The 18,475-nt window shown below is 44.8% G+C and overlaps 1 protein-coding gene across 7 annotated transcripts in view; it reads right to left on the reverse strand.

The window, feature by feature from the left end:
• Positions 1-18,055, reverse strand: part of JADE1 (jade family PHD finger 1) — a 48,793-nt gene extending 30,738 nt beyond the window's left edge. For 2 of the 7 annotated variants that reach the window (XM_062573974.1, XM_062573976.1), the window contains exons 1-2: positions 17,160-17,244; positions 7,048-7,125 (exon numbers count right to left, since the gene is read on the reverse strand). In XM_062573974.1, the coding sequence (XP_062429958.1) occupies positions 7,048-7,099 (52 nt within the window). In that variant the 5' untranslated portion in view covers positions 7,100-7,125; positions 17,160-17,244. The other 5 variants (XM_062573971.1, XM_062573972.1, XM_062573975.1 and 2 more) reach the window with 5 other exon arrangements.
• Between the last annotated feature and the right edge of the window lie 420 nt (positions 18,056-18,475).

Here is an 18,475-nt window from a genome sequence, read left to right on the forward strand (position 1 = left end):
CTAACTAGGCATGATTCACAATAACTTTGCAATCTCTTGCCAAGAGAGACAAAGCTCTAACACACTACTGGTACTAAAAAGAAGACCGTTAAGTCCGAAGCAGGAAAACTTTCTGTTCCTCTAGACTGTTACATAAACCTTGTTATATAAACACTGGGTTTTTATAATGTCACCAAAAGGTGTATATAATATATACACCTCCTGATAATAAAACAAAACAGTCAAGGAATGAGAATTCTTTTTCTGTATTTGTGGAAAAATGTATGTGTCCCAAAAGGAAGAAACCTAATCTAAAACCTAACTGTATCAATTTGTTAAACGATCCGTCAAAAAACATGTTTTGATTCAAAAAAAGACCATCAAAACAGAAAATTCCTTGGGACCAATAAAGCAATTCAAGCCCTCATATAACAACAACCAACACAGTACACAGCAGGAGCAGAAAAGGCTCAGTTATTATGTATCATGCAGAAGGCTGTTGTAAAGCCACCTGCAAGGCATCCAGCTGTGTCCCTGGAGAACTACCTGCTGCTACAGCCTCCGAGCACTTCAACACCTCAGATCAGTGGGCACTGGAAGGCTTTTCTCCCACTGTAAATACACTCCTGCGACACCGTTGCACCAGACAGCATAGCAGGAAAAGCCATCTCTGACATGGATTATGCCTGGCTGCTGTTTCTGCCCAACACTGGCATTTCCAGATGCCCATACTCTTCCTCAGCCCACTCTGAGGCAAACTAGGTGCTGCTGCCAACCCCTGTCAGAAAGATCTGCAGCCTGAGGAGAAAACATAGATGCTTCGAGTCTCCCCAGCCTACATCTCTGCAGTCAGGCTCATGTCACTTAGACATAACTCCACGTGTCTAGACCTAAATTCCAGCAAAAAGGAAACAGAAGGGAAAGGGAGGAAAAAAAAAAAAAAAAAAAAAAAGTACTCTAAAGGCAGTTTTCCATTATGCTGGGTATAAAAAGAGCTGTCTGTGCACAGATCTTCAGGCCTTATCACGGAGAAAGCTGCAAGTATGCAAACACAATCTACAGCTTGGTTTCCAACTTCCCCTTCTCATGTCACTGTTGCTGGAAGGTTTGTGCAAGATTTGCCAATCTATCTCTTCTTTACCTTTATATAATGGTGTATTATAATGCAATAATCTCATTCCAGATCAAAACAGAAAAAGCAACTGCCTTTTATCTCGTCAACATTGACACTACTCAAAAATTAGAGTGTCACTTGACAGCTACCCCATTCCCCCTGCTGAACAATGCATGGATCCCTCCGATCGCTGCAGCGCTTTACAGCAACATTGCACAGTTCCTCTGTATCTGACACACGTCATGAGCCGTCCTTGCAGGCCCCTGCCGCAGCAGCTCAATACAAGTTCCCTGCTGTCCCTCCTCTGTCAGCAGCATAGATTTGAGTTTCACAGAATGCAAATGTGACCACACACAGCCATGCACCATTCTTCTATCAGTGAGGAATTTCTAGACCCATCTCACTTAGCATCACAAGACACAAGTGTCATTCCAGCTCCCTAGCCCAAGGCTTCCTATTAGAGCTTTGCTCTAGCATAACAGCGTACCAAGTTTTATTCCAAGCTTCAGCACAGATTATCAAAGTTTATCTGAGCATCTCCCAAGCCAGCATTCACAGGCAAACAACCCACAAGGCTGTCAGGTCTTAAACCTCAAGTGGAGCTAGCTACTCTCGATATCAGGAGTCTTGTAAAGAAAAACGCACCTGTCCAAAAAGGTGATGACTATGTCATGTTTCTTCCTCAGATGCAATATCCTAGCAGCCCAAATCTTTTGAACTACTCTTTCAGCATGCTCAAAAGAATAACAGATGCTTCACCAAAAGCTCCCTCCCTGCCCCAGTGAGCCTAACCATCAGTAAGGTTCAAGTTCTGACCATTTGTCAATGTTTCAGATCCCATAATCCTCTTTCAGAAGTGCGGAAGTGACTGCTGAACTCGCTGCTCTGTCAAAACTCTAGCACTGTACATTATACTCTGCTGTACAAAAGCCATCCTTCATCTCCCAGTCACTTCAACTGAGGAAAAACAAACAAACAAAACCCACAATATGTTCTTCACTTCCTTTTCATGAAGGGCTATCACAAGGTTACATGCACTGGTAAGTAATTGTCACACTTCAGGCCAGCAGTGGCTGCAAGTCCAGAGTAGATGATGTACATACCTAGGTTTATGTACTTGGCAACCTTTGTTAAAAAAAACTCTTGAGAAGCATCTCAAACACTGGGAATCCACTAGGATGAAAAGCACGTTATAAATCTAGAGACCTATCTCATTCAGTCAAAGCAATGCATATTGCCAAAAGATGTTTACCTTTAAAATAGCATTTGTTTAGCAACAGTAGAATAAGGGTCCATCTAAATTACAGAACTATACTCCATAATCTGTAAGCATTAAATATTTCATTTCTCAGAAGCAATAGTAAACCTTGTTAAGTCTAGAAGTATTTTTCATCTGCAAGTGTCTTCAGCTCTTCTTTCAGACACTCTGGAAGAAAGAGTATGATGAATCGACAAGCCCTTCAAGAATAAATGAAGAGGTACTGTGGGAGCAAGTAAGCGTGAAAAAATGATGCTCTGAATTCCTTGCTCACTGAGAACAGGGCTCAAACTAGCACTGGCACCAAAGGCGGCCTGCATTTCACCCAAGCTCTCCACAGGACAACTGTCTGAGGCCGTCTCAAATGCCATCTTTCTGAGTGTCCAAGCAATTCTGTGAAAAAGGGACACACCCAAACCGTAAATGGAAACTAGCACACAACTTCATCTGACCAGGAAAAAGAGCAAAAAGTATATTCACAACGAACTACCTCTGCAGATTTGCAGACCAATGAAGCTACAAAGTCAGGTGAAACAGAAAAAAAGGCTTCAGATCTAATACTTAATTGGAATAAGACCTGGAACCACGAAGAGGAGGAGTTTTGCAATGGAGAAGCAAGTTGAAATAGGAAGTAACAAAAATGGCTCCAAAAGTATCAAAGACCTGGCCAGCCATGCAGATAACAAGGACATAATTGAGTTTGAGGTAAACATTACTAATTTACTTAATACAGATTTTCAAGATGTCACATACATTATAAGGCTTTTTATAAAGGCCCTGGCTAATATTAATGTCTATTATAGTTGCTCTAATACACAACCTGGAAACTAACCAGATGCCAGATGACAAAAAAAATGATTACTTCGAGGTGCCAGGATTATTGGCACCCAAGCCTCTCCCAGTACTCTCTGTATTTAGACTGAAGTTCAAAATTCAGAACTATGCCTGTAGCCATTTTTCATTCAATAATATTTTATGGATAAAATGTTCTAAAGTGATCTATAATTTCAGAAACTGAAACATCTGAGAAAATACTCAGATATCTAGGGACTGGCTGCAGTACTGCTGTGCACAACTCTACTGGCACTTCTCACTCACTGCTTCAAATAAGCTATTTTGGCATCATGACTGATGATTTAGAGATCTGACTCAGATTTATAAGTCTGATTTTACAGAGATAGAGCCGAACAATCTGCAGCAGTTAGGCTGCAGGAGAGAAGATAACGTTTTGGGGGGCAAGAAGTTTGCAATTAGCTTTCGGTAAGAATCAAGTCAGAGGACTTCGTCCTCTGATGGATCAGAAAAATGAGAGTTCTCACTTCAAGCGGCAAAACTTTAACTTACTTTCAACAACATATATCCACCCTCAATAAAGTATCTTATACAGGTCAATACAATTATGTCCTGTAGGGCTGCAGCCGTCTCAAGCCTCCTTATATTTGATGTATTTCACCCCCAAATCGAAACAATTCTCCCTGCTTTTATCTCGCAAAGGAGAGTACCTTCTTCTTCCTCTTAGGGACTATGGATAAGCTGATGTCTTCAGTTTCAGTGTTTGGGGTTTGTCTTTGTATCACCTTGTGACTAACAAGGAAACTAATTTAGTAAGTCACCTAAGAATAAACAATTTCATATGTAAATATATTTTTGTAGATCTATTTCAGTATTAGTAACATCATTATTATTACCTGATAAACGTTCAGGTTTAAGCTCAGTAAAATAAAAAAGCCTTTTTCTTCATGTCAAAGTATTTTCCAGGCAGCACTAATGCACATAGTAGAGTCCATCCCAAAAATCCATCATGGTTCAGCTCACTTCAACACTATATCCAGTGACACTCATGATAAACCTAAGATGCCTGATCACACAGACATATCAAGACGTAGTAGGAAAACCTCAACTTCAGAACTGAAGGAACCCAGCAGTTGCCAAGCCCAATGCTCACCTTCGAGATGAGGGAGAGCGGCAGCGCGCTCTCAGCTGAAGGACTACAGACTTCAGCATGACAGGAATGCAAGCAGCAGACTGGAGGGTCAGGAGGTAGGACTGACTGAAGGGAAGCAGATGTTTGGCAAGAGGATTTCAACTAAGTGTTGATTAAAATTTCAACTTTTCAATTAGAAGGCAGCTGTCTGCAGTGCTCAAAATAGTCTATTTAATTGTCTTCTGCCTCTGGGAATCTCTGAGAGGGAAAAATAACTAGAAAAAACTTAAAAGCTTCAATAAGGAGGCCAGAAATTCACTGAGATCTTCACCTTTGGTAATTTTTGGCAACAGAATTTGGTTACCCTGTGTAACACTAGTATCAGCGCAGTGAATCAGAGACATTATTGACAGAACAATTACAGATCTCTATACAGAAATTAACAGCATGAGAGTAACCAGTAATTTCACCAAAGACAAGATTAAATGAAGATGAAATCTTTATGAGGGGAGAGCCTTGAAGTTCAAACACAGTTGTAAAGAGCTACTGGTATATTGGGGGGCTGGGGGGGGGGGGGAATATAACATGAGAGGAGTGGAGGGAAAGGGCCTGACTGTCAGACACTGTTCTCATGGAAGAATGAGTGACAAAAAGCCTTGGAGATGCTGACACCTTCTGATTATTAACCCTTGATTTTTTTGAACATTCTGCATATAATGAATATGCAGGGACCTGTATCTGAGTTTGTACAATAATTTCACAATAAAAGGGGAAAAGGGGAGTTAAGCCAAAGGGGAAAAAAAATGTAGTGAAAGGAAAGTAATGTATATTACAAATAACACTCTTAGAATTTCACTGGAGTTTTGCTATTTAATTTATTCAACAAATAGTTATTTGGATTTGTTAATCAAATTGTTATAAACTTCATGGTTACTAATAAATAAATAATTATTCCCTTGCTTTCAATTACAGAAATCAAAAAAAAAAAAAAGATTTTTTTTTCTAGTTCATTTCCTTAGATCTTGATGTAAGAACAGATAAAAACACAGTTTCAGAAAGAAGTAGTTGAGAAAATCAACACCTCTTCTCCAGACAGTTATATATCAAATTATATTACAAACAAATATTATAACTAGCAACAGATCAGTCAACTATATATATTTTGAAAGTTTAATTCTAAAATTATCTGCTTCATACTTTATTTGGTGAAGTCTCTAACACAAGGCATATGAAGGGACCAAACAGTAAAAAAAAAAAAAAAAAAAAAAAAAAAAAAAAGATATGAAAGTGAAGGACCATTATCAAAATGAAACACTATTATATAAAGCTATGGAAGAGGGAGTGAGAAAATGGTAAAGTAAAATTCAAATGAAAGACATTGCATTTGCTGCTACTTGCATATTTTACAAGTAGAAACACACCTTTACTTCTTCTGGGGAAGAAGTAAAGTATAGTACACTTACCTTTGGGGAAATGCACCAATTTCAAATTTTATAACCCCACATAAATATTCTAACCCAGAAAGACAGGTTATGTTTGTGTTTTTTCTTTCAAAGCCTCGCAACTGCAGGTACTCCCCTTCAATCACAGGCAAAATCTTGCACATCTTGAATGGCTTCTACTCAACCCTTACTTGGAAGAACTAATCAACTTGCTAGTTCTCACCTCCTCCAGTCCTTTCACCACACTTGGTATTTCACCAACAGTTTCCTAAGGAAGGTTTGAGGCAAAGATTCAGCTGTACAAGCTACTTGAGCAACACAGATGCACTTTAGAGTCACAGGTGAAGCCCTTCAAAGCGCCACAACACAGCACAGGAGCTACATACTCAGAGTAAAGACTTCAAAAGCACCTGGAAAACGTCCCCAATCATTTTCTATTACATTCTAGACTGAAGTAGCAAAAAATAAGAAAAGAAAAAACAAACAAACATAATTTTTACAGATTTGGCCCAGTATCATTTTAAATTGATGTAACAACTTTTATCCCAGGAGAGGTGCATGCATATAGATCAGATTAGAAACAAAAAAATGTCTCTGACAACTGGCCAAGTTGTACTGTTGTCATGTACAATCAACTTGCTTGTTTGAGCAAATAAAACACCCTGGCACATCTCCCATGCTGCCATTTTTTATTATTATTACTTTTCACATGACAGACTATCAATTCCCTGTAATCCAAACACAAGAGGTACATTTTATATAGCTCAGTGTTATGTCAGAACAGAATGAGACAGTTCAAAGAGAAATTAAATTTCTATTCAAATTCCTTAATCACTGTAAATTGTTGAATGTTACTCCTCAACTAAGATAGTTGTCAAACAAAAGAACAACTTTTAAGCACTGTCAATCTTTTCTTATGAAGTTTAAAACAATATACCTTTCCATTGTATAAGTACGAAAACACTGAAGGAAATTTAAAATCCTAACACAACTTCCATTAAATACTGAGCTGTGGACAACATTAGCATATTCTGCACATGGACTCAGTCCTTGTAATGATAAATGATACTCTTTACAACAAAAAAAGGAAAAAGAGACATTTTTCTTGTTTTATCATATTAACTATCACTGTTCAGTCAACAGTAAGCCTTGGAGGAGCCTGAATCTACCATTCACCTGCATTCAGAGCAAGTGAGTTCAAAACTGGCTCCTTAGGACACCAATTTCCACCAGTCCAACCACTGTGCAAAACGCCTGTCATGTAAAACGCTGCATTAAAAGGTGTTTCAAACTCATAACCTAGTGCACTCTGCAACAAAGGAGCACTTACTGCCATTGTCGTCAGAATCCTCACTGCTGCTAGCAAGCCGACGCCGTTTCATGATCTCCACGGGAAACAGCAGGCGGCCTGCAAAGCAATGAGACAGCACTTAACCCAAGATAATAATACACAGTCATCAAGTCATGCTTCTGATGGCATTCAAGGATTTACAGCACACAAAGGAAAACAAACAACTTTAAATAGCATTTGAAATATGAACAGTAAATATCTCAACGATGCTTAATTAGGCAGTCATCATATAAGCAGGTGTAAACAATATCGGTGGGTATCATGACAACACCACCACCACCCTCACCCCAAAACAATGGCACGTTGTGCTCTCCAAGGTCTTGAAAATGACTAAGTAACTACTGCAAATGCGCTTAACTTCCCCTGCCCACTTTGACACAAGATTTAGAATAAAAAAACATTTTTAGTGCCTCTGTAAATATTTACTTTCGCTAATACGTTCTTGGAACAATTTTACTCCTGTGCGAAGTGCCAGATTATGAAATCAAAGATAGAAGTCTTCCACTTACTAAGGGTGGGGGAGAACAGTAGAAGTGAAGCAAGCTTTCCCAAATTAACTAAACATGCAGCATCCATGCTCTGGATGGCACCACCTCTGAAGCAAGAGTCATTTCTTCCTACATGCACATTGCTGCTGCCCTGCCTAAAACAAGCTGTTCTGAAGGAATCAGACCAACAATTGACTACACTGAAGCTCCTCCAAGCTGCCAAAGTTGATGACTTCTAACAAAGTTGAGTTCAACTGGGCAAGAACCAGTGATGTAAAGGTGAAAAGTTCCGTATCTTTTCATCAGCTATTCACAGGGTGTTGGTATACTCACATGAAGTCTTTGTGGAATGAAACCAAATTCAGAAAGTTTAAGGAAGTTGTAAGACGCTAGTGCGCATCTACATGTAAAAAGCCATTAAAAAGCAGAAGTTAAAGAGCAGAAAGAACATGACAAGACAAGAGCAGAAAGGCATGTCCACCGTAAGTTAAACTGACAAGGACTCCAGATCACACATCAAATCCCCTGAATCTTTGCTTGCCATGTTATCAACCGTGATGACAACACAGGCTGGGTGTTCTGTTAGCAACAAAACCCTCTTATACGCCTGTGGGCTGCAGATTTGAAAAATCAGATGCCAAATTACTTTTGCTTCTGGGCTAGTGCAGAAAATCTAACCTCCTCATTTTCATGTGAATTGGGATTTCCTAGAAACCTTTCAGCAAACTCTTTTCATTGACCTGTTCAGTTCATGGTTAACCACTTCAATTTTGCTCATGAGAACATGACTCAGCTGTAGTAAACCTGATGCTAGTATTTTCAGCCCTTAGAAGACTAATTTCCAAGGCAAAGAGGAAAAGAAAAACCCAACCAAAGACTGCCACAATTCCCTATAAAAAAAAAACAACAATATCTGCTCTTAAGTGATTCATATGAAAAGGAATAAGCATGTTTTTGTTTGAAGGATTACATTTTATCATCACTAGCAGATCACAAGCAACTGAAACTAATACTCCTTTCATGCTTCCAGTGAACTCCATATAGTCATAAGAACCTCTGCATTTGAAGATTTCATCCTTTTTAATCTTTATATGCAAACTGGGGGGGGGGGGGCTCTCACAAAGACTGACTTTCCAGAGTAGGATTGACTATAGCTGCTTTTGAAACATCTAAGAGTTTTTAGCTGCAAATGTTTGCTCACTAAAGGTGAAAGAAACTGAATGGTTTACTTCACCACGACCTTTCATAAAGCAAAAGCTCAAATACAATTTCTGATACCAGAGAATAAAGAATCATCAACAACAATCTCCTTAGAGAGCTAAGAAAGTTGTTTCCAAAGGAACAGCTTTGAGGTAAGCCAGAATTCTGTGGGTATGATAAACAGAAACACCACCAATAAATGAATATATACACCAAGCTCAACTCTTATCTGAATTCAGATTTGGTATAAATGTAGTCATTTCAGAGCCAAGTTTTGACAGTCACCTATAAAGACAGAAACACAACACTCGGATTCAAAACAGGGTTATGACAGAACTGGAAACCAGACCAGTTCCTACAAGGCCTAAACCAAGGGGAGAAACACCTATTCCTGAAGGTATCTTTTCTAGCTGTTCACTAACTGTTCCTGTAACTGAAGGAAATATTAACAATATAGACATAAAAGAGCATACTTACTTAAATGGAAATATCTCTCATCAACAAAGTAAAGGGGATATGGAGGAAAATAAAGAAAAACAAAGTTATCTCAGAAACACAACTTGCACACTCCTGGTCATACTCCTCACTTCTTGATTCATTCCCACACGGTCTGAAAAGCATAATGCACGCAGAAGCAAAGTAAGACAACATACATACACTGTGATCCACTACACTCCACAAGCTCAAGATGAACAAGCAAACTGATTCAAAACTCTGCCCCTCCACGTCTTTCCGAAGAGTGTATTTTGAATTCATCTTCTCCTAGACATACTTCTGTAAATTCATGAAACAAGGAAAGCCCAGAAGCTTCTTTCCTACCGTACCTTAAAAAAAAAAAAACAAAATAAACTTCTCGTTTGTTGTTGTTAAAAGGAGAAGATGGTATTCACATCTGCCAATTCAAGCACTCAAATTTAGTTAGCTAGCCTCCACCAGTTCTCTAGGAAATAAGAGAAACCAAAATGGAAACCAGTTCCCTGGAGTACAGAACAGGTAAGGTAGTTAATACACTTTTTCACCCTAGTCAGGTTTCTGAAGTTGGCCACACTAAAAAGCCTGTGCCCTCAAGAGTAATGTTAAAGAAATACCCGATTTGATGCTTATGTGAAATTCTTCTGCAGATGCATGTGAAAGAACAGCTGAAGTCCAGAGATCTCATTTTCCCATCTCTGAACCAAATCTGAGTTTACAGAGAGCTAAACCACAGATGGAAAAGCAGCATTTGGCTGCTCAGACCAAGTCCCGAACCTTGTACAATTAGCCCCCTAAAAGTTTTATCATTAGGAGTGATAAAACAGCATGTTTCAACTTCTAAAATGATTTTAAAATGTTCCCACCAGATGTTCATGTCCGTAGTTTTAAACACATATTACAGATAACACTAGAACAGCTAGTGACAATTATAACCACAGTGACTGAAATGCAGCTGCTCTTAAGGGCATCAGTGCCTCTGATTTTTGTAGTATGCTGTCAAAGACTATCAGTTTCTGTTAACTACCTTAAGTCACACAGAACTGTATTAAAAATAAATGTAAGGTACTGATAGTGATGATTAGGTGCAGCTTAAAAGGTGCAGACTTTTTTTTCTCTTTCCCTGTTCAACCATGTACTTACACATTCTGCCTGTTAATTCAAGCGGCTTTTTCATCTTCAAGAGAGAACAAACTATAATAACTCATTCCTGCTTGTGACATCCTTAACTAAAAATAAGGATGTATCTCTACTGAAAAAAGGCAGAATGAGAAAGCTATCAAACTTTTCTTCTCAATACAGTTGCTTATCTCATTCTCTTTCCTAATCTGGGGTTCAAGTGCCTGCAATATTTAATTTCTTTAAAATTCTCCATCTGAATGTTCAGAGTTTTGTTATTTTTCCCTTGCCTGTATTTTGACATACACTTAATATACTCAGTTGCCAACATGCTACATCTGATTCACCTCAGATCTCATTAAATGTATTCTGAAACAGAACAAAGTCTGTCAACTTTCCTAGCTCAGAGGCAAAGGCAGTTATCATCAAGACTGACTACACTACAATCAGTTTAACAGTACAAATTGGCTAAGATCATTATGCATGTAAGCAAAGTGAACTTACATGTAAGCACAGTTATATAAAAAGGGTGAAACGTTAAAGCTAACTTTTAACATTCATTCCAAGAAAAGGTAAGAGCTATGCAACTCAGCCTGCAACATTTACAGGGCAGGAAGAGACCCTGGTCACTGAGACCAACTCCCCACAACCACATGCAACCCTGTAACTGCTGTTTAGTCCACAAGGGTCCACAAAACATTCCCTGCACCCACACATGCCATGCTTCCCAACCCTCTTTACAAATTGACAATTTCTCTGAGGCAACCAGCCAGCGTCCCCTAACATTTTCTATCACAAACAGCATCTACTACTGTTTCTCCCCAAACTGTTATGCCAGCTCCAAATGAGCATTTGCCCACATACCGTTCAACCGCAAAGTAAGCCCAACATTTGAAATGCTGGCCAACAAAGACTGCTGGCCAGCCATGCCAAATGTGCCATCAGGTTTCAGTTACACATATGAATTCCTAATAACCAGCAGTTGCAGTGGTATAAGCAACGGTACCTCACAAAAAGTTGGTTAGTATCAACACTCAGGCAGCTGCTACTGTTCAAAGCAGCACAGAATACCTGAGAAGAAACCTCGGGTGAGAACTTCCGCTCCCCTTCCACTTCCGCCTCCCACTGTGACACAACCTGGGAGCATTCTGGCATCACGTGCAGCGGCACACACCCAGGCCGCGGGGCAAAGCTTGGCTCTGCCCGAGAGCCCAGGTTCGACCCCGTGAGAATCTTCCTAACTTTTGCACCAAGCTTCAGCTCTGTTTTCTGGAAAGGTGATTTGATTTTTTTTTCCATGTCAAAAGCATTTGTTAGAAAATCAGGCAGACCAACCAACACACAGCATGCTGATAACTAGTTGTCTCTAGTGAGGACTGCAACACTTATTGGGGGAAAGTGGGAAAGTGGACTCAGGCAAATGCCAACCTTTAATCAAACACAGTTTTATAGAAACAGCCATGACTCTGCTCGTGGCACCAACTCATTTTCAAGAATGAACAAAGCACCTAGGAGTACTCCACACAGTCAAATCACAGCAATAAATCATGTAGATGTGACAGAGACCATGACTTTTTAGCCATCAAGTACAGCAAATCAGCTAGCTACATCAGAGCCGTGCTGGCAAGGCTGGCAGAGACTGTAAAGGGCGCACCGAGTGCTGCTGCTCTGCTGCGCTGCCCCAGCAGCTGAAGGCATTACGCTTTACAGACGCAGCATGTCACCAGTGGCTTTTCTGTCTTCTTTGTTGCCACATTAGCTCCAGAAGTTAAGCTCTGGTCTTTATTCACTGGTTAACTACACACTTTGAATGAACGTAACTATGGACTTGTATTTTACAACTGCTAAATATTATTCAGATCATTTAAAAAAAAATTACAATGCCCAAAATGTTTCTTCTGCCTCCTGTAGTTTGGAGAGAGCAATAAGCCCTTTTAAAGATGCATTTGTAAAATGCTGTGCAAATAACTAGTTTACCAGAATCACTGTCAGATTCCAAAATAATATCTAGATTTTCCTATCATATCCTTACAGAAGTCAGCAACAAATATCTAACTCTACATAAAAAACTAGATACAGTTAGCAATATGGATGTTTCTGCCTACTCTCCAGTATTGCTGGTAGGCGCATTACAACAAGTTAGAATCAGCAATGTGACAGAGCACAGCAAATCCGTTTTGGGTAGTCACACGTGCATAGCTTGGAGATCAGCTGTTGTCACTGCCTTGGTTGTAAGGCCGTGCTGTGAGCTTGTCTTGCGCAGGTGTGTAAAGGGGCGGGTGGGAAGCGAGCCTCCCTGACAAGTGTCGGTGGATACACTCAACTTGTGCTCTTGCTTCGCCTTGGGAAATTGGGAATAGGTGTGCTGAAGGCAATGGAAGTACTCCGTGCGTGCGGAGACTCATGCCCTTAGGGGCAGAAACGGTTTTTTTTTCATTTGTTTCAGGAGACTCCGAGGACTTTTTCTCCACGTTTAAAGTCTACGGCAAAGCCGCTTACCAATATGTATTATCAAGCTTCTCATTTTCAAGCTCTGCAAGAGAAAAAAATCAAAGAACCAACAAGTAAAAAAAATTACATCAGCCATCAATGTCAAAATCTTTCTTCTTACTTTTCTTCTTCCTCACGCACTGAAGTCCTAGGAGTTGCCCAGATTATGAACGAATAAAATCTGAACCCTTTTTCCTAGCTTCCTCAGAGCAGAACTCTAGCCATTACCCCATAAAAAAATGGCATGGGCCTGTGCACACATATATACTCATGTGCAATATAAAGCACATTATAAAACATTTTTATGCTACCACTACACAGTGAAGAACATGGTATACTTCTTTCCACTGAATTTGACCTCAAGCAGATAGATGGTTGAAAAGAAAGATGCAAAGTGTGTCAAAGTCTTTGTTATGGTAATAGCTAAACAGGATCAGATTTTTTTTTTTAAAAAAAAAAGTCTTGTATTAGAAAAATGTACATCCTCAGGTCTAAGATTTTATATACTAGCATATTTGTAAGGACTGTGTAAAAGGACTGGGTAAAAAGGGTTTATAATTCAAATTCTGACAGACAATTAACTGTAACAGTGTTAATGGGTGTCACTGTAACAAACTGCACTGAACAGCTGCAGAGACAGAATGAGAAGAAAGCAGAATTATGACAGATGTACCCCCTGAAGACAAACTGAAAAACTGGCTTTTCCTGAAAGTAACTCACTAACTGCAATGAAACTGAGATCTAATTATCTCCAGTACACAAGAGATCACTTCAAAACACTCTCTGCACAAATGGAAGTATAACATAATCCTAACCAAATGGATAGTAGATGGAAGACACTTGGCTTCTACTACTACACTCTTGCTAGCTTGTTTATGACCCCACTTTACTCTTCACCAACTGACACCTGAGATGGCAAGAAAACACTGTGATTTTTTCTTTGGTGTCCAGAGGGAAAAAACAGAATTACCTCAAAAATAAGTTATACTGTTAACACTCACCTAGAAGCTTCTGCTTTCCTCTTTATCACCTATTAAAGTTTTGACTGCCAGTCATCAAAATAGAAGAGTTTGTATTTTAATCTTAAATGAAATACAACACCATGCACAGGCCACAGCACAAAAAGCCACAGACTTTAAACGTGGAGAAAAAGTCCTCGGAGTCTCCTGAAACAAATGAAAAAAAAACCGTTTCTGCCCCTAAGGGCATGAGTCTCCGCACGCACAGAGTACTTCCATTGCCTTCAGCACACCTATTCCCAATTTCCCAAGGCGAAGCAAGAGCACAAGTTGAGTGTATCCACCGACACTTGTCAGGGAGGCTCGCTTCCCACCCGCCCCTTTACACACCTGCGCAAGACAAGCTCACAGCACGGCCTTACAACCAAGGCAGTGACAACAGCTGATCTCCAAGCTATGCTCGTGCGACTACCCAAAGCGCTGAGCAATGATAAACTGTGCTCTGCAAAATAATTTAACCACCCCTGCTCCCGTTAGAGTTGATGTCTACAGAAAGCTGTCAGCGTGGTCAACTCCAGCAGAAAACAGGAGCACGAAGAAGCAGCACTAACCACATGGAGAAAACATTTGAGCAAATGCTCAAAGTTTTTTATTATGTTTTGTAAACTGGGAATAAAACCAGAGAAGCTGGAAGGGAAACCTGCAGCTGTGAAGAGAAAGGCTTTTTTTATTATTATTATTTTATTTTAAACATATGTATTAAATATAGCTCAAAAGCAGGGAGTGAGCGGTATCTGCAGCCAGAGGGAAAAGCCTGCCACTAAAACGTACAACCCTTGCTGTTTCAACAATATCCCACTGAGTGTGAGAAACCTCTAGAAATAGGATCATAACAAGCATATTTTGGCATAACTTTTATGAAGGTTTTTTGCAAGTGTGGGTAGCTACTGACTTATTTAAAAGACAGCGTCTGCTTAAAAAGGAAATTATTCCAAATCACAGTTAAACCTTTCTCTGGGGAAAAAAAAGAGAGAGAAAAAAGAAAAACACACAAATGGGACTGGCATAAAAGCATCCTCCTGCACTAAAATTAAAATGTCAACTAAAATGTGTTGTTAAATGGTATCATAATTTCTAATACTGTCTAACAGCTATCCAAAGGGAAGAGATCTATTTTTTACCACTTGTGTGCAGCGACGCAAATGCTCGCCTATCAAACATGACAAGTTCTTACTGGACGACTGGCAGGTCTCAAGACCCCACAGACTTCACCTATGGGCGACCAGATAAACTTTATTAGAATAAAATTATCATCTGGAGGAAAAGAAAAAGAATTAGGGAGGAGAAGCAGGCCAGAGGCGTGCACTCCTGCCTGGAGTCACCTCACAGGTGCGCAGCGCCTACCCCCAGTGACCGCCACCCTGTCAACGGCTGCCAGCCCCGGGCTGCCTTTCGGGCGGGCCGGCTCCCTCGCTGGCGGCGAGGTCTCAAAAGCCCCGCTCGGCCGCCAGCCGGTGCCGCCCGGCCCAGCTCACGCCGCGCCCGCTCCGCTCGCGGCCCGCGAAGGCGGCGGAGCCGGGGCGACCTCGCGCGCGCCCCTCCCCCCGCGCCCACGGCGCGAACCCGCGGCGGCCGTTAGCGCCGGCCGTTAGCGCCCGCGCCCAGGGCTCCTCGCGCCGCCGCCGGCTCCGAAGGCGCCGAGACACGGCCAGCGGCAGGGAGAGCAGACGGAGCCGCCTCCCTGCCCCGGTGTCACCGAGCTACACCTCCCCCGCGGGGGTGGCACCTTCCCGGGCAGCGGCACCGCCGCCGGTCTCCATTTGAAACAGTCCGGCTCGCCCCCTCCTCCTCCTCCTCCTGCTGCTGCTACTGCTTCTCCCGGCTCCCTCCCCCGCTCCTCCCCGCCGCCGGCCGCACCAATCCGCTCGGCCCCGGCTGCGAATCAAACTTGGTGCCCCCGGCTCCGCTCCCTCTCGCCCAAATCCCTGTCACTGCCCAACACTGCCGAACCACCCTCCCCACCCCATCTCCATGCTGCGATGGCGGGGGGGGGGGGGGGAGAAGGGGAGGGAAAAGCGGGACGGCGGTTTCGCGGATTGAGCAGCAGCAGGAGCACGGAGACTTGAGCTCGTTTTCTGTGTCTGTCTCTCCTCCCACTCCCAGACAGTTCTGGAAACTGTGTATCACCTCTTGTCACAGGAAGCCAACCAGCAGGCGGTGCAAACAAACAAACACCCTTTGCCACCACCCTCCCCAAAATAATGAAAACCCCTCCACGTATCGTTATCGGGGCGGCGGGCGCGAAGGGGAAGGGGGGAGGTATGCTCTGAGCACGCGAGCCGCGGAGCCCGGGGACACGGAGAGTGGCAGCGGCAGCAGCATCCGGGCGGCTTTGTCTAATTTCAGCAAGTGGAATAATTGCTGGAGCCGCACTCTCCTCCCCGCCTCCTCCGGGGAGGCCAAGGAGGGACCGTTACACAGGAATAATGCGGTTATCTGGAAACAGCACAACCCACACCCATTTCGCTCGTCAAGTCCTTGGGGAGACCGAGGGAGAGAAAAATCTCAGGGATGCCCTGACTTACGCCTAAGCAACTTCACACATTTGCCACTATTCCCTCCCACTGGCTGTTATATTAGCGTACGTTGCATACGCGTTTTAACAACGTTGGTGACAGTCAATCACCTCGTCAATGAATTCTAGTACGGCCAGATCGATTTATTATTGTACCAACTACCGAGCGCCACAACAACTGCACCCAGCGCCGTAGGGACTAGAGCAGGGAAACGTCCTACCCGAATTCACCCGGCAAGTGCGCGCCCCGCCGCGCCGAGCTGCGCAGCCGCCACCGCCCCCGGCAGGGGATCCCGCCCGAGCGGCGCTGCGGGGGCGGCTCACCCGCCCAACGGCCGCGGCTCCCAAAACTTTACACCGCGCACCCGCACGTGTTTGCTCGCGTTTCAACGCCGCAGCCCAAGGCGGGCGGGCGGGGCGGGGGCAGGGCCCGGCCGCCCTCCCGGCCGCTGCGGGGCCGCCGTGCACCTGCTCGCCGCTGCCCGGCGCGGCGGCCTCGGCGGCGGGCTGCGGGCGGAGCCGCCCCCCCCCCCCCGCGGCGGCGGCGGCAGCCGGGCAGCCCCCCCATGCCCTCCCTCCCCCGCTCGCACACTCACACACGCACTCGCACACTCTGAAACACGTGCACTTCAGGGCTCTTGTAACTTGCTCTCCAGGAGCAGATAGCGTGCGCTCGCTTGGGGGGGGGGGGGCAAACCACCGATGACAACATGCCGATCTCCACCTTCTCCGAAACGCCCACCGGTGCCCGGAGCACAACCTCCCGCGGGCACCAAGCTCACGACTAACCGGCTGCGGCTCTCCCACTCGAAAAGGCAACTTCTGCTTAATTTCATCGATGAGCAGTTTTTATGCTTTCCAAGCATTTTTTACTACAAGCAAAAGCCAAGCGTGATTGGGGGGAGTGCAACTACCAAGCTGCTTCTGCACATAAACACCTCCCCCACTCGGGCACTCCCCGCCCTCGGATAGAGGCGATGGGTATTTTGGACGTCTGGGTGATACCGTGACAGACATTGGCCATGGCTCCCTCTTCCTATATACATCCCTCTCTGAAAGGACCTGCGCTCTGCCACTGCCAAGTTGCTCCAGACGCTACTTCCCGGGGAGGGTGATGCGCGCTGCCGCCCGCCCGCAGCGGCGCGGAGCAAGGAGCGCAGCGGAGCGCCCGGCTCGGCTCGGCTCGGCCCAGCCCGGCCGCCGCTGCGCCTCGGGAGCGGCGCGGCGCTCATGTGCCGCGCCGGAGCCCGCGGCGGAACAAAAAGGCACCCGGCGGTGCCGGCAGCAGCCCGCCGCTCCGAGCGGCACAACAGCCTCCCCTCCCTCCTCCCACCGCGCGTCGGGGCGCCCGCCCCAGCCCGGCACAAGTTGCTTGTGGGATAGCGAAGCCGCAACTCGGCCGCCACCTCCCCTCCCTCCCCTCGCCCGCACCGCGCCGCGCCGAGCCGCGCGGCTTTTGGCGCCATGTTAATGACGTACTATCTTATTTCCACTAGGCAGCGACCTTCGGCACGAAACTGCTCTCTCGCCGCCTCCGGAGCGACAAAAAAACCCATCAAATATGGCTGTGCTGGCGGCTCCCCCGGCTGGCGCGGCGGCGGCGGGCACGGTTACCTGCTGGCGGCGGCGGAGCGGCGGCGGCGGCGAGGGCGGGCGGCGCGGCCGGGCTCCCCCTGCGCGGAGGGCTCGGGGCCGCCTCATGAGTTCGGCGCGGCGCCGGGAGCGGGCGCGGAGAGCGGCTCCGGCGCCACACACACACTCACACACGCACACTCACACACAGACTCCCTCTGACTGACGTTTGTACTTGTTATGGAGGAAGGACTCCGTGAATCAAACTCGTTTCTGGGTCACTGCTGCCACAGGGGGGAGCTACTTTAATCCCCTGCCAAAACTGGCAGGAGAGCGGAGCGGGGGGACAACAACGGCAATCCCAGCGCGGCGCCGGGCAGCTCCCGGCGGCCTCGGCCCGGAGCGAGCCCAAGGCGGAGGAGCGGGCGCGGAGGGGCCGCGCTGGCGGCAGGGCCCCCGCACGGCTGCGCTCCGCGCGGGCACGCGGCCGGCCCGCAGCCTCCCCGCGCCGAACGCGCCGCTCCTCCTCGGGC

The sequence above is a fragment of the Rhea pennata genome, chromosome 4, assembly GCF_028389875.1.
Source record: "Rhea pennata isolate bPtePen1 chromosome 4, bPtePen1.pri, whole genome shotgun sequence".
NCBI lineage: Eukaryota > Metazoa > Chordata > Aves > Rheiformes > Rheidae > Rhea > Rhea pennata.